At 45.8% G+C, this 16,116-nt stretch overlaps 1 protein-coding gene across 1 annotated transcript in view; it reads left to right on the plus strand.

Moving 5' to 3' along the window:
* The first annotated feature begins 7,625 nt into the window (after positions 1–7,625).
* Positions 7,626–16,116, plus strand: part of CCDC6 (coiled-coil domain containing 6) — a 44,769-nt gene continuing 36,278 nt past the window's right edge. Inside the window, exon 1 of the mRNA XM_035539702.2 lies at positions 7,626–7,985. Within this exon, the coding sequence (XP_035395595.1) occupies positions 7,641–7,985 (345 nt within the window). The 5' untranslated portion in view covers positions 7,626–7,640. The remainder of the gene's footprint in view (positions 7,986–16,116) is intronic.

Consider the following 16,116-nt stretch of genomic DNA (forward strand, 5'->3'; position numbering starts at 1 on the left):
TTGCCAATACTAGCAACTGATGCAGACAGCCCAAGTGAAGGCTCTGCCTTTAGTATTTGCTTTCGTCTTTTTTTCGTATTTTCTCCAGTGAGAACATTCCCCTTAGAGGCAAAATTGTAAGTCATGGGACTTTTATTGCATCTATTAATATAAACTAGATTGCTAAATACGGGGTTCTTTTTAGCCTTTGATATTTGTTTTTGCACTACCTAGTAATAATATTCTACAGTACTTTTTCCATTTCTGGAAGACTATCCATTACATTTTATTTGTGGCCGGTAATAGTTTTAATCTCAGAAATTAGAAGAGTTCCTGTAGCGCAGAGATGACATTAGTGGGGATAAATGGCAGTAGCTTGCAGGATTACAGCACCCTGCTAATTAATGCTAATTTCCTAGGGGATTGTTTAACACGGGCTTTTGTCTGTAGCCTGCACTGAGCAGGCAATCGAGACATGCTCCATCGGGGGGCTGCTGCAGCCTGGCATGCAAGCACACGTGCTGAAAGGCTCTCCGTGCACCCCTAGGAAGGAGACTACCAGGAATCGGGGACTGTCAGGGGTGTGGGGTGAGCACTGTGGGCTCTAGGGGGCTGGGGACCAGCTCTCCCCTAAGCCCTGGGAAGCTGATGGTCATGGGGGGCAGCCCAGAGCTGCCACAGCCAGGCCCCAGCCTCCTCCGTCCTTGTGGCCTGCCGTGCTCCATTGGCTGGGGGTATGTGACCATGAGCCTTGGGTTTTGAGTTTTAAGGGAAAAATTAAACACTTGTGAAATGCCACCCAGCCAGCTATTCAGCACAAGTACAGCTAACGATGTCTTTTGGGGGAGACCCACCTGCAGGGTCATGGAAGGTGGCAGTGCTGTCACCTGCCCGGCAGCGATGGCTTTGGCGCAGCCCCCGGCTCCATGGCCACCTCTCTTCAGGCACGGGCTGCAGGTCGCCTGGCTGAGGCCGATGCTGAGACGCGGGAGGAAGCAAAGCGGGACTGGGCTGGATGCAAACAGGACCTCCGCTTTCGGGCTGGAGGAGGAACAGCCCCAGGGCAGCTCCACTCTAACCCTGGGGTGAGAGAGAGAAAACATGGTGAGAACAAGGAGGAAAATTCTCCCTTTGTGGAGAGCACAGAAGTTTTCCAACTGAGATACAGATCCTAGGGTAGGGAAGGGGAAGACAGAAAACTGAGACCTGGCCTGCTACAAAGTGCTTTACATAAAATATAATCCATTACTGCATAAGAAAAAGGTTAGTGAAGGACAGAAAAATGAGCTGCTCAAGAAAAATCTATGTATATGCCACAGTTTTCATAACTGCTGATGCTAAAAACAGTATGCTAATTGTGCATGGCTATATTTATTTGACCCTAAATTCTGGAGGAAGGCGAAGATTTATAATAAAAGTTTTATTGGTGCTTTTCCCATCACGCTAGTGTTCAATAATTGAGAGCCATTTGGTCTATAAAACAGCAACGCACAGTGATCCACTGTTCACCAACTTCTCTGGAAAGCTTCCAGAAGCTGGAAATTGTTATGGCATGGCCAGAACAACAGAACAAACTTATTACAACTTCTGAAAAAAATTCACTGGGAAAATAAGGATACAAAATACAAGCCCAAGAGCTGAAGATTCACTAGCTGCTGAATTTGCTACCGCACAGCAAATTTTCATAATCATATACTCTGTCCTGCAGAGAGACTTCTTTTCTAATACAAGTTTCTGATTAAATAATTGTTGGTCAGAAAAAGAAAGCAGCACATCATTATTTTAGTATGAACTGCTTCTTAGAAAACATGTTTTATCTTGCATCAATAGACAATCCACATTATTAGTGAACTGTTTTCTTTTTTTTTTTTCTGCATATACAAATGTTTTCCAAACCTATGTTTCTCCTCTCCTTAAACAATTCTTCCAGCATGGTAAAATCTCTATGCACACAATCAGTATTCTCCTTTGAATACTTGCTTGTGTCACAATGCTTCTTGACCCTGCTTCATTTTATTTTCCTAGTAATATTTTCCATTAATTGCATTTTAATGCGACTGTCTTTCCCCCTTTTTTTCCCCCTCCCTATTTCAGTTGGTTACTCAGCACTGCACAGAATTCTTCCCAGGGTTAATTATCTTTGGTTGGTCTTTTCAGTCTATAACTACTGAACATTTTAATAAAACTGTATTGTTAGAGAACTTCTTCCAGCTGATTGATGGGCCTACAGAATTATATTAAGGATTCAATTAAATCTCTGAACATCCCTCTTCTAATCCCTCACTCCAGCAATATGTTTGATACAAATATTTCTACTGTTGATGTAAGTTTATGAAATACTGTTTCTAATTGCCCATTACCTCCTGTATTGATAGCGTCTCTGAATAAATTCCTACCTTTTTATTGCTGCTTCTTGATTTGATATCTGCTCTTGTATTTTTACAGTGCCGGTGACATTTTAAGATGCTTTATTTGGACCAACCCTCCCCGTTGCCCCCTTCAAGCTTTGCACTTATTTTTTTGTACAAGTATTATTGCGACTCTGCCTGTTTTGCTGAACCACGGAGCTGCACCTCTGCAGAGCAGCTGCCCCCACGCCATCCTCGGGTTTTCCTGCCAGGCTACAAGAGACCCCAGTCCCCCTGGGCCCTTGTGCTGTTGGTGTAGTGGTGGCAGCAGCCTGGCCATGCTGGGTGGCAGTGCCACGCGAGCCCCTTGTCCCCTTGGTGGGGACAGACCCCGTGCCCTGCCAGTGGGGCTGGGGCCATGCCCACGCACCCAGCGACATGGGGACGTCTGTCCCGCGTAACCCAGAGCCTTCAAAAACAGGGGGTTGCTAATTGTGCTCCTACCACGTATTTGTACTTTTTAATTGGTTGGGTTAACATTTTACTGATGTGCAAAGCATGTGATTTTTTTGGATGCTAATTAGGCTAACATTTTCTCTCCCTTTTTAATCTATTAATTTGGAGTAGTTGGATGTAATTGTAATTAAATATACGGGTGCTGTTTTTCAAATGACTGAAATGCTTTTATGAAAAGAAGGATGCCGTCTCAGATCTAAACATCAAGGGCCCTTGAGTGTTACTCCCACTCTCCCACTGACTCATTGTTTGTCATTGGGCAAGTACATTAGCTCTCTACCTCCGTTTCTTGCCTTCCAGGGCTATTGTGAGAATTAATTAGATAATGTTTCAGCACAGCTTTGAACTGGAGAGTGCTACAAAAGTGCCAAGTTATAATTTATTATTATGAAAGCAGGCGTGCGGGCTGGGGAGTGAGACCTCTGATGCAATCCCAGCAGAGTGCGGACGGCGAGGAGGCTGGGACCTAGGACAAGAAACTCTCCTGTTGCCTTGGGATCACCTCAGCGGTGTACCTGCAGTGATTTCAGCCTATTCTAGAAGTTTTCTGCTGAAAGGGACACCGACAGCTGCACGACTTTCTGTGGGCACAGTCCCTGGCTGAGCAGACCGGTTCAGCCACCGGACGGGGGGCATCGGCTGCACCTCCCCGTGCACTTTCCAGGCTCGATTTGCTGTGTGAGGTAGCAGCGGTGTCTGCCCAGTCAGCCCTCTTGACAATTATACACCTCCAAATCAGTAAAGCACTTAAGATTAACATTGATAGGGCTGAAGAGTGGCTTATAGTTAAGCATGCTGTGCAGTTTGCTGGATAGGATTAGGCCTCAGCACAACCATTTTGCTGATTCAGGTTTTCAAAATATTTAGGCCTCGATTCCACAAGGTACTTGAACGTGAACAGTCCTACTGAAGACAATGGAAATAACCGGGTAATCAACGCTAGGGAAGAAAATCATAGGGAAGATAACCAAAGCTAGATGAATTAAAAACATGAAATCAGAAACCTGTTTGCTTAGAAATGAGTCTGCTTTGAAGGGAACGCATGAGCACGGATGGAGGCCATAGAGGCAAACTGGCCTGTGTGCTGACAGACATCTGAAGGGGAGCAGCACAAAGAGCTTCACGTTTACAAAAAATAACCTTTCCTCATGATATGCCTGCTTTCAGCAGGCTTCTTCAACACGAGCAGAACCGTTTACAAGCAATTTTACTGAACCGCAATGACCTGTCCAGAACAGCTCTCATTACTTGTTGAACCCCGTTAGTACAGGGCAGAACCATTTGCCTCCAACCAGCGACCAGCCGCGTCCCACATCCTTTTTCCTTTTCCTTACGTGCAAACCCTAAACCTGCTCTCCCGACAGCATGGCCCTGCAAGTATTTGGCGCCACACACAACAGACACGCCCAGGCTGCTGTTACCATCGCACCCTGAGCTGACAGACAATGAGGAGAGCGGCAGGCAGGGTGGGATCTGTGCCTCACCTGTGCAGTTTTAATCCGAAAGCATGGTGCTGGCAGAGCATGGCAGTGACACTGACAGCCCTATCACGTTTTAATGGCATTCCTCCTCCTGTAGGAAGGGTACCACCATTCCCTCCCCATGTTTTGATCTCTGCATGGCAGCATGCTGTGCCCTTTTCAGGCGTGCAGACAGGCAGCTCAGAAAATCCCACCTGCTTCTGAAGACCAGGAAAGGTCCTTACTACTTTTCTTGTGATTAAGAAACCAAAAATAAGATGACCTACACTTGTATTCCCAGGCAGACAGGAAGAATAATTACTTTACAGAGAAGGAATTCCTTCATATATCATAGCCGCTACAAATAAAATTTGAAATTTGCTGTGGCATAGAACAAAAAGGTAGTATAGTAAGAGATAATGAAATCCCTCCTTGCCATTAATGGAAAAATTACTGTTGTTAAAAGACCCCTTCATAAATAATTAAGATACCAATTATAGAGTCTCAGTGACTAATTTATCCAGGAGCAATATGGACCACATTATTCCATATAATGAACAATGTATATACTCCATTCTATTTCCCTACAACTCATTCCTTTTTTCAGCTACTCCTCAAAGAAATAATAAAGGGCAACTAATGCACACAGTAATCAGAATGTACATTATCTAAAATGAGAGATACACATTAACATACCTTAATTTAAAACAGTTTTACAGAAGTACAGAGGGCTGAATTAACGAGCCATTTAGCCTCTGTGCTGGAAAGGGGAGGAGGACTTCAGGGAAACGCGTGGCCGGGGCTGGGGCCGCCCGCACGCTGGTCTGGCTCAGTCCCTGGCCAAGCCCTGTTCACCCTAACGCCCATCCCAGTGGGGTGCTGTGCTGTGGCACTTGTGTTGCACACTTTGCTCTCACCAAAACCCCTGAGGTACTGGGGATGAAAAAGCCATGGTGGGATGGCAGGACCACAGGCTGGAGGGGTGAATAAGCTGTCATTGGTCCTTGGCTGCCCCAGAGCTGCCCAGGCGCCCTGTGCCATCGTCCCCACACAGCAGTCCCTGCTGCTTTATGTCTTCTTGCCTGAGGGAAAAACCACCTAAGTGGTCTGCGGTTAGATTTTCTGCCTGGTTTAGATATTTGTGCTATTAAAGTTGCCTGGACAAGCTGTGGCATGCTCTGCAATCCGGTCTCCAGCTATCTGATTACAAACCTAACTTCATCACAAATCGTCTTACAGCATCCAGTAGCAAAGTCTCTTTCTTGTAGCTGAGGTGTATTCCAGTAACAGCATACAGCTTTGCACACCTCAGAAAATTATCCTGAATGTAAATCAACTTCCAGTAAGGAATTTTCCTCCCCCTTCTAGTCCCTGGGACTTATCTGATCTGGCCAAGGAAAATGCTTATAACTCTGGCAAACAATCAGGCAGGAGACTGATGTGATTAAGGTGTTTTTTTTCCTTCTTTCTGAAGAGTCTCCACTGCAGCCCCTGCTGGAGTGCGCTCAAGCGTTAAATGCTCACTGCTGCAGCACACAGCCCCCCTTCCAGACAGCTTCCTGATGAAAACAGAGAAATGAAGAAGTCTGCAAAGCCACAACCTAAAATTCAAGATGCAGAGTGTGAGAAGGAGATGCAGAGCATTTTGATGTCATCATCATGATGAAGTTTAGCTGAAGTCATCGATGCACATCAATGCAAACTGGAAGTGCCAGAAGCCAGGTCCACAGCAGCCTCATGCTGAATAAAGTGGAAGGAATGTCCTCAGATCTGTTTCCAGGGTGATGTTATTTCCAGGGAGCGTGCTTTTCCCCTTCGGCTCGAACACTGCTTTTCCAGGAGCCATGTCCATGGGAACACAGCTCTCCTCTCCTGCTCCCAGCCCCAGACAGGAATTAACCTGGACAACAAACGTATTCTGGGGGCACTTTGCCTGGAAAAATCCCTATTCCCTTGAATTTGCCATATGATTCTTAAGACACCTCTGAAGAAAATCGTCCTCCATTTTGCTGTGCCTGGTAACCTGAACATTTATCACTTATGAAGTTTTTAGCATCTTGAGATGTATTTGGTGGGAAAAAAAATTAATAGCATGGCTGGCTGCAGGAAGCTGCCAGCTTGACAGACGATTACATCACTTTTGTTCATGGGCAGTGTGAGGACGCAAAGAAAGAGTACGTGACCAGAGGTTCACCTCTCATTACACATCACACAAATAACGAGGGACAGCCAAAAGGAAAGAGTTGGGTTCCTTGCCCATCCCACTACAAACGTGGAAAAACAACACTGCCATACCTGTGTAATGCTGCTCTAGCATGAGGAAGGACTTGACCCTGTATGTTAAAAAGCAAAAGCCTTGAAGAACATTAACTTCAAACACTGCAAATGAAGGGTGAGAGTCACTTCTTACCGCCTCTTACATGTACTTCTCTGCAGTCCGCTGAGGCTGATGACTGAACTTTTCAGCATCAGAGGGGCTTTTCCCTCTCTGTGATACTTCCCCTTTCTCACAAGGCAGCACTGTGTGTACGTGTATATTTTATGTGTATATAAATATATATATGTATCTTTCAAGAAAAGGGGTTTCAGTTGTTTCAACTGCATGTAAATGAAACTTTGGGGCTCCAGCTTTGTGTCACCTGGAGCAAAGAATTGCTGCGTGAGCCCAGATTTTTTCTACACAGTTCGTGGCGCTGAATGCCTAGTATTTTTTTCCCCATGTATTTAGCGGTAAAACCCAAGGTTTGTGTGTAAGCTGTTTGGTATTACTATTTTAATATTTAAACATTCAAAAGCCTTATCACTGGGGGGATGTTTAAGTCGGTATTAAAGCAGAATAAAGGTGCTTTTTGACACTGTTAAAACTGAAACAGTGAGAGCCAACGTCGTCCCCAGCAGGAGGAGAAACCCCTGGGTTTCTGACACTTGCTGAGACTTGCCGCTTCCCAGTCCCGAGCCCGCAAAGCTCTTCCCATCGCGACAGGCCGACAGGGGCAGGCAGCGGCCGCCGGGGTGCGGTAAGCTGCGGAAACGGGGCCGGGCTGCGCCGGTGGGTGCGGGCAGGGCCTGGCGGGCACCCCGCGGGCCGCGAGAGGCCGCACGGGGAAGCCGCGGCCCGGTGAGGAGATGGCGGAGGCGCGATCCGCGAGGGGGGGGGGCCGCCCCCGGGCCGCCAGGGGCCGCCGGGAGCCGCCAGGGGCCGCCAGGGGGCGCTGTGGGCGGGCGGCGGGCGCGGGCGGAGCGGGGCGGCCGCTCTCGGCGCACGGGGCGGCGGCGGCGGAGCGCGGCGGGGGCCGCCCCCTGCTCGCCTGGCGGCGGCGGCGGGGGAGCGGCGGCGATGGCGGACAGCGCCAGCGAGAGCGACACGGACGGCGCCGGCGGCAGCGGGGGCGGCGGGAGCGGCGTGGCGGGGCCGCTGGCGGCGGGCGGCCCGGCGGCGGGGCCGGGCGGCGGCGGCGGCGGCGGCGGAGGAGGCGTTGGCGGCGGCGGTTCGGGGGGCGCGGGCGGCGGCAAGGCGGGCGGCATCGTGATCTCGCCGTTCCGGCTGGAGGAGCTGACGAACCGGCTGGCCTCGCTGCAGCAGGAGAACAAGGTGCTGAAGATCGAGCTGGAGACCTACAAGCTCAAGTGCAAGGCGCTGCAGGAGGAGAACCGCGACCTGCGCAAGGCCAGCGTCACCATCGTGAGTGCGGGCGGCGCCGCCGCCGCCGGGGGGGAGCCGCCGTGGGGCCGGGCCGGGCCGGGCCTCGCCGTGCCCCCGGGGCCGGGCAGCGGGGAGCGGGCAGGAGGGGCCCGGCCCGCACCCGGCCCCCACTGAGGGCGGCAGGCGCGGCCCCGGAGTTTCCCCGAGCCCATGTTTTCCGCCCACGCGGATCGGGGCTGTCCCCTGAGGGGCAGGCCGGACGGGCAGGGGCTGCAGGAGAGCGCCCTGGTCGCCAAAAGGCTCTGGGCTAGGCTCGCCGCCGTGCTGGCAGTGCTGTTCCCAGAGGTTTGTGAGAAACTCCCCTGAAAGTCCCTCAGAAGCAGCGCAGGTGACGCGCTGTGCTGTCCTGGCCCGGCTCGGCTCTGGTTTATGAGCGCTGAGAGGATAAACTGCAACGCCGCTTTATTTGATGCTGTGGGGCATCAATCCTCAGCAAAGCACATCCACAACATAGCCAATATGACATTTTCTTCTGTCAGTTAGGTGTTTGGGGGTCCGAGCAGGGTGTTTGTGCGCCTTCAGCTGCCGGAGCGCGCACTGAGGTGCTCACGGCCCGTGAGTGGGCAGAGGGGTAATGTGCCAAGGACCGAACCGAGGTAACGCTGGTGGCTGCAGGCACCGGCCTGCATGTCCTGGCCAGCACAGGGGTGCCCTGGAAGGCTCTCCAGCCCACCTGCGTGTGTCCTCTTCTTCCCTGATTTTTCACAGGGAGTGCTTTCTTGCAAGCATATCAGCTATCCTATTGATAATCAGGTTTTCACTGTTGATATATCTAGCAAAGGAATGGGATCTGGAGCTTATCTAGGCAAACCTTGCATCTGGTCCCCGTAGTAAGCTTTCAGCTTCTAGCAGGATGTGGGCCGGAAGAGTGCATGAAATACAATACAGAAGTAATTTATTCAGGGATGACAAATATAGTGGCAGTCAGGGAAACGTGTGCTTTGTTAATACTTTACGAGTAGAGAATGTGTCTTAATTAGGTAGCAGCGGAGTGCCTTCTAATGCTGGAAGGGGCTAAGACATCTTGTCAGTCAGACATTTTCTCTTTGCCTGTTAGAAAGACAGCATCTTTCTGAACCCCTGGTAGGTGTGCTATTGTTTGTAAACAAGTTGAAAAAGTGTTCGTGTGACTTAAGGTTGTTTTGGTGCTTTCCTGGGGACTTACTACCTCACGTTTTCATCAGATTTCAGTTGACAAAAATGAAGTATTTTTCTTAAATCTAAAACTGCATCTTTTCTGACATCCTGGCTAAAGAGAGAAAAGGTGTTAGACTTTTATAGCAACCTGTGGGCTGTCTAGAAAACCAGCATCTTCAGCAGACACTCTCTCTTTGGTATGCTAAACTGTGTGCACGGCTAAGTAAGCCACTTCTCATTCAGCAAGCAGCAAAATAATGAACGCAAAACAATTTTTTATTTTCAGGCCACCAAGACTCTGTGGTGTGGTTTACATAGTCCTTAATGTAAACACATTTGCAGTCAAAATAGTTTGTCGTGTTGCTCTAAGTATGAAAGTGGTTGGAGATGAGCTGTGTTGGAACACAGAAATGTGTGCCATTTGCATGTAAATGTAGTTAAATGCAAAGTTTTCTGATTTTCTTCATTGTGATTCTAAACCTTTGTCAATTTACTCCCACAACCCAGCTCCCGCTCCTAGAGGAGAGCCATGCGGGCAGGGCTGTGGCACGCCAGCTTCCTGCTGTAGGCATTGTAATGTCACGAATCAGCTTTGATTTTTATCATTTGCTACGGATGAGCCGTGAAGCGCAGATAAAAACGACAGGTAGCTGAAATAGCAGGTGAAATGACTAAACTTGTGTGCTGTAGGTGAAGGTGACCCTTCTAGCCATGAAGCTCTTCATCCCTAAGCCTTTTGCTGTCCCTTTGCTTGAACTTGGCCGTGCTAGTGCTGCAGGGACACTAAACTTTCCTTAGTTCCCTCCGTTCTCTTTAATGGTTTTGAGTATTTTCCCTGTAAGCTTTACAAAGTAGAAAGTGGTCTTTTTCCTCCTTCCTCTTGCACCTGTATTGCTGAATGTGTTAACACAGAATCAGAATCATCAGAAATAACTGAGATCCCTTGAGCTGTTTGAAGACAGTTCCCTTTGTACACGTTTAGCAATCTTTAATTATATGATTGCATGATGTTTCTGCAAGATTCTTTTCAGGAAACAGACAGGATGGTGGGTGCTTAGGTTGGGAAAAAATTGTACATCTGAAAATCTTAAAAGCTACATATTTGTGATATTAAGTAGTTACTTTTGGTTATAGTGCTGCGGTACCACAAGTGGAGTTCCTGTGTGAACTTCCTTTATTTCTTGGTGAGAAAGGTCTGCAAGGAAATGTCATGTTTAGTGGACTAAGTGTGGGACAGCACAACTTCTCTAGTGAAATAAAAGTACATTGAAAACTGGGTGGGGGAATGGTAGCTTTCCAACCCATTGAATTGTTGCCTGTCACAGAAGCTGAAGAACTTCAGCTAGGAGCCGGGTGCACGCATGTCTCCGTCAGGAAGTTTCTTTTGAAGTTGATAGAACTTGGACTTCTAGCTTTTTTTTCCACTTTTCAGTGTTTGATGTTACAAAGTCGACCTATTTCACAGAAAGCCGTGTAGCCTTTAATTGATAGTGAAGCATTTTGTTTTTCATGGTTATTGTTTTGAATTGACAGGCCTCATAAAAGCAGGCTGGTTTTGATAACAAAACCAGTTTCGGTCTCTCGTTCTTACAGGTACATACATGCTTACCCTTGGTTGTTAGATTCGGCAATTTAACTCACGTGGATTGGCCTCTTAAAGTCAGGCATCTCCTGTAGCATTAGAGAAAGAAAGTAGAATAAGCCTTATTCCATTATTTTTTTTCTAACTGATAATCATGTACTTGAGTAGCCTTAATGTGAAAATGTTCCCACTCTGGAGTGCCTGATACAGCAGTTTGTAATGTAGGTTTTAAAGAATGGCTTCTCATTTTTTCCCCAGTTTGCTTTGCAGGGAAGGAAAGACTCCTAAAAGTCGCATGTTGTGGGGGTGCGTAGATGCCCAAAGGAGCATCAGTTGGGATGAAACAGACTGATCCAAACTGCTGACAGCATAAGTAACCTCTACAGCTAAACCTGCACCTCAGGTGTGAGCTTGGCTGTTGCTTTCCTCTGGGTGTTAGCAGAGGGCAGTTGCATCTCCTGGCTTTTCCTTCTCCTTTGCATTTCTGCAAAGCGATGTGAACAGGCTTCTGCCAGCTGGGAGAAACAATGGAAGAGAAAGGCTTACTCAGCTCTCATTTCCTTGCTTGTAGTCACAAATTCTGAAGAAATTTTTTGCTTCCCATAACAGACATCTCCTGAAAACAAACAGGCTTCCAGTGACTTACAGATTGGCAAAATCCTGTGTGGTACTGTAGAGTTGTTACAGTTTTCTCAGTAAACAACCAGAGTTAGACTCTGGAAATAAATATGATTTTAGCAGTTTGTTCTCAAGGAAGTATGTGGTGGGATGTGTGCATGTTTGTGATCTGCTGCCACGGCTCTTCATGGAAAATGTCAGCCTGGATAGGTAGTTTGGGGAGGTTAATGGGTGTGATAGAGTGCTGAAAATCCTCTGCACAAATTGCTTTTTAACAGCTTTTTCCAATCGTGGAGTTTGCATCAGAGTTTCAGAGCAGAGCACCTGTTCCAGTGCAGAATATGAACAGCAGGAGAAAGGGCGGAACAGGCTAACTGACTGAAAACACGAACCTTTGAAAGGTGCTTAGTTAAGGGCAGAGGGATCAATGGGAGAAATCAATTAGTAGGTACAAAGGTACAAAGTGGATCAAGAAAGTGAAGAGATTAATGTTTTAAAAGAAGTACCTGTAAGTTTATCATTTACTCTCGATTTTTAAAGTAGGTCTTGCACGTGTGAAAGAGATGGGTCTGCTGTTTTGTGGTGTCTTCTGTTGGTGTAAGAAATGTCTTTGGAGCTCCAGTATCCAACTGGTTCAATTCTGGTTTGTAGTCAGACTAAAAATCTTTCTCAAATACCTTATTTTAGAAATGTTTTGTTTACCTGCTTTTTAGAGTAAAGACAGCATTTTTGCAAAGATTAGCAAGTTCATACACAGTGTAACTTCGTGCACAACTTTTCAGGAAGAGCAGATGTAGGTAATGACTGCCTTGTATTTGAATTTCATGTTTGCCTCATTCTCAAGAAGTTTCTAATGATCTTCTACAGAATGTCTGGAAAGGAAGAAAGAAGCTTAATAATGGACTTAATGTTTTTCACCCTTAGGTTAACATGATAAAAGCAGTGCTATTTGCTGCACTGCTGGCAAACTAATAGTAGGAAGGTGTATTATCATCTGCTTCCCTTTGGTACTTGGGTATGACCTCTGGCATATTGAAGTCCCGGGGAAAAATAACTGTAGTGGTGGTAACAGCACATCACTGTTTGTCTGTGCTGTAGGACTTCTTCAGTACTGGTTAAAAAGCAAACTAAAAAAAGAATAGTTTCTGTCCTGGGCAGGACTTGATTCAAATAGTGAGCAGGGAGCACTGAACACAGCCGCTTGCTCTTTCAGGAGTCTTGAGGCTTCAGAGGGTTGCTGCCTCACCTACTGGGATTTCTGTCACATCTTCATGTGTTTCTGAGTAGTTCCCGCATCAGATCTTGTAACTCTTATTGAAAAGTGTCTTTGGGAAGAGTATTTGGTTGTAAATAAGTCTCTGAGATGAAGAATCTGAGTGTCCTGTGCGAGTGCTCGTAGTCAAAGCCTTCCTCGTTGAGCCGTTACGTTCTTGCAGTGCCTTGTGGCTTGGTTAATGAGTTTTACAAAGATACAGGCTTCAACAGAGGTCTTCTACTTTACTTTGACAACTGAAAGAAGCTCTCAAGCTCTGAGATGCTGGAACTCTAATGTGCTGGATCGAAAACGCTGTGGCTAAATGATGCACTGTCTAGTCTAAACACATTTTCTTGCTTCAAGTTTATCCAGATGTTTCTGAGAGCTTAATTTGGAATGGATAAGTTTTATTTTTTTTATCTGGTATCATTGGTCTTTCTCTGTGAGCTTAGCGTTGTGAGCTCTGGCTAATTTGGCAGAGCTGCAGCAGCACACGCGTGCCTTTTCCAGACCTGGCTTGTAGTGCTGGGTTGCCTGCTAGTTCTTGGTTTGGTGCTAGTAACTGTGGAACCATAGTCTGGGGAAGGGTATTTTCCCTTGTTCTTGACTTTCGTGAGGATCTCTTCTCAGTACAAGCAACCTCAATGAGTTTTTTTCTCCCATATCAATTTTACCAACGCTATTTGCAGCAGTGAAGGTGAGCTGTCTCTGCTGGGGACTTTACTGAATAACAATGCACAGTAAATGTTTTGATCAGCATTGTGCTTAGTACATGTTGGTGTGAAATTGCGTTAGAAATTTCCTACTGACAAGTATTTTTCAGATCTGTAAGCCACTTTGGAATTCCAGCTGTATACTTTGATTATTTTACTGCTATTTTAAATATGGTATGGCATGTATTGCTAAATCAGAAAGTCTTATGGGTGCCATGGACATGCGCTACACCTTTGTGGTTGTCTTTATTACAAAAAGTCCTTGGCTGAAAGATGAATCTGTGCTTATCTGCCAGAACTTGTTCCCTATAAAACCACGCTGAATTACTCTCTGAATGTTTCTGTCCTTTATATAGTAAATGAATTTGTTTTCAGTACTGCCATTGGGTTGATACCCAACTCTGATAACCATCTGTGTCTTGCTTGCCTTGAAAGGTTGCACAACACTTCTACTCCTTTGTCTGTGACTTTATTGGTATTGCTGTGTTTAATAATGGTGGCATGTCTTCAGTCAATAGGAATATTGGCATATTGTTCTGAATTAATTTGGGGCTGGAAGTGAAATTTCAGAGTACATTTGGGAATTCTTAATAATGCAACGTTCGTGGTGTTTCTCTAGGCTTGCTGTTCTGTATGTGAAGTCATTTTGCTTTTCTCTTAGATGAACTTTCTCATCAAAGTGGTCTTGAATTGTGCATCAGGCTGGTTTGCAGTGAGTTTTTATTTTAAGAATGCCATTTAGTGGCAGGTTTGAACATTTACTGACACTAATGGCCCTTCTTCCTTAGTATATCTCCAGTGACTTAACATTTTGATGGAGAGGGTTGTTTTAGTTTCTTCTGCATTGTACCCCTAATGGGTTTACTTTGACCGAAGAAAAAATAATTCCTACACTGTGCACTACACATCTGTTGCTTTGGATGCTAGAGTAAAACATCAGGCTTCTTTAGAGGTTCTAGCCCTGTTGCTAATCCCACTTTGAAAAGCTAATATAGGCAAGACTGCAGAATAATTTCCAAATCCTGAATGTTCAGTACTTCATTTTAGTTGAGGCTTTGAGTGTGATGGAGCTTTTGATTTTTATTGCTGATTTTGAAGGATGAAGAAAAGCTGACTTTTAGAGCAGTTACGTGATCTTTGGTTTTCTTGCCTGTGTTAATTCATTTTCCTTGTTGGTAAACTTGTTGGTAAACAACTGGTTGGTAGTTTCCTCCTACTGTTGATACTGACTTCAGTTAATATTGAAGTTATTTTCTAGGCTCTTAGTCCTAAGTGTTGGTATGTATGGGATGTATTTTCTTCTATGGGCTTGTAATGCTAAAACTCCTTGCAGTACGTGAGGAGATAGAACTGTGTGCAGCACAGGTGTGTTAAGCAATCTTACACAACTGCTCATGATTTCAGCAATAGATTTTGTTACCGCACTGCATCCCATAAGGTACTCTTTGGTGGAAACTGGAAGACCATAAAATGCTTGGAAGGGTGACTCTGCACTGTTGCAGATAGGGCTGGTCAGGGAGCTCTGCGCAGGGGGTGCTGCGGGTGGACGTAGTGCTGGTTTCTCATGAGCTGTTCTTGCAGTGTGCAGTGAAGAACGAGGCAGTGCTCCTCCAAAGGAGCAAACGTTGTCAGCGGTAGGCATCCGATGTATTTCAGCATAGCCTGTTAAAAGCAGCAGAGAGAAACAGTTGCTTTGCTGCTCTTTTTTATGCTTGGGGGTAGGAGGAAGTTGCTGAATTTAGCAGCAGAGCAAGGGGTGAATCCTTTTTTGTCGTCCTCCTTAAAAAAAAAAATCTGGAGGAGGAGAATGATAGGGACAAAATGTACAAACTGAATTTTGCACAAGTTTTGGGATCCAAGCAGAATGAATGTAAGAGGTGAAGACATGCTCTAGAAGAGGCAGAAAATGAAATACAAAACAAATTCCTATGGATCAGTAACAGAAAACATTGCTGTGATGTTTTGCTTCTAACACAGCAGCCTGGGGACATCCAGAAAGGAAGATCTCAGGTTCTACTTCGTCAGTCGAGTGCTGCTGTCTGAGTAGAGAGATGTCTTAGTTTTGTAAGATGGACCATTATGGTCCTGCTGAACACATGGAATGAAAGAAAGAAGTAAAAGTGAAGGCAAGACAGTTGAGGTAAACTATTCCAAAGTAAAGTATGAAATGTCTAAGTTGGAAACTGTAGCAGAAGTTGCAGATGTGCTGATTTCACATCTGTGAGTTGTAAGGATTCCTTGATTAAAATTGAAGCAAGTTTTTTGCAGAAATATCAAATCATTTTTTAATTGTGATATTTACATCTGTATTTTTTCAACTTGTCTGTTTAAAACACAGACATTGCATGCTACCTGATGCCTGTAGTGACAGTTATTTCAGTCCCTGGGAGCTGTGTGTCCCTTCCTGTCTTCCATTGCTGCGACTTAGTTCCTGGAAAGAGGGCATTCCTCCAGTTGATACTCTAATTGAGGGAGAAACTCTTAGCCTAAGGCCTTTTCTTTCCCTTCAGCTCTGAACATACCTGCTTAAAATTTTCATCTTCCATGTATTAATATTGCACTTGGTCTGCTTTTTGGTTTGGGGTAAGCTTTAGGAGGTAGATGTGCATCTCCTCAGCTGTGCTGTAGATCAGTGTCCTGGCAGTTTCAGCTATCTGTAAACTTCGGTCAGATGTTTTAATTCTTTAAACTGCCTCGGAATGTGATGTTTCTGCTTATGTCTGTAGAGCTTAGGGGTTTTTTAATTCCTTTATTGTTGTGGATGCTAATCATGATATTTAAAACTCCTACCACACAGATTAAAAA

Source organism: Cygnus atratus, chromosome 7, assembly GCF_013377495.2.
Source record: "Cygnus atratus isolate AKBS03 ecotype Queensland, Australia chromosome 7, CAtr_DNAZoo_HiC_assembly, whole genome shotgun sequence".
In the NCBI taxonomy this organism is placed as follows: Eukaryota; Metazoa; Chordata; class Aves; order Anseriformes; family Anatidae; genus Cygnus; species Cygnus atratus.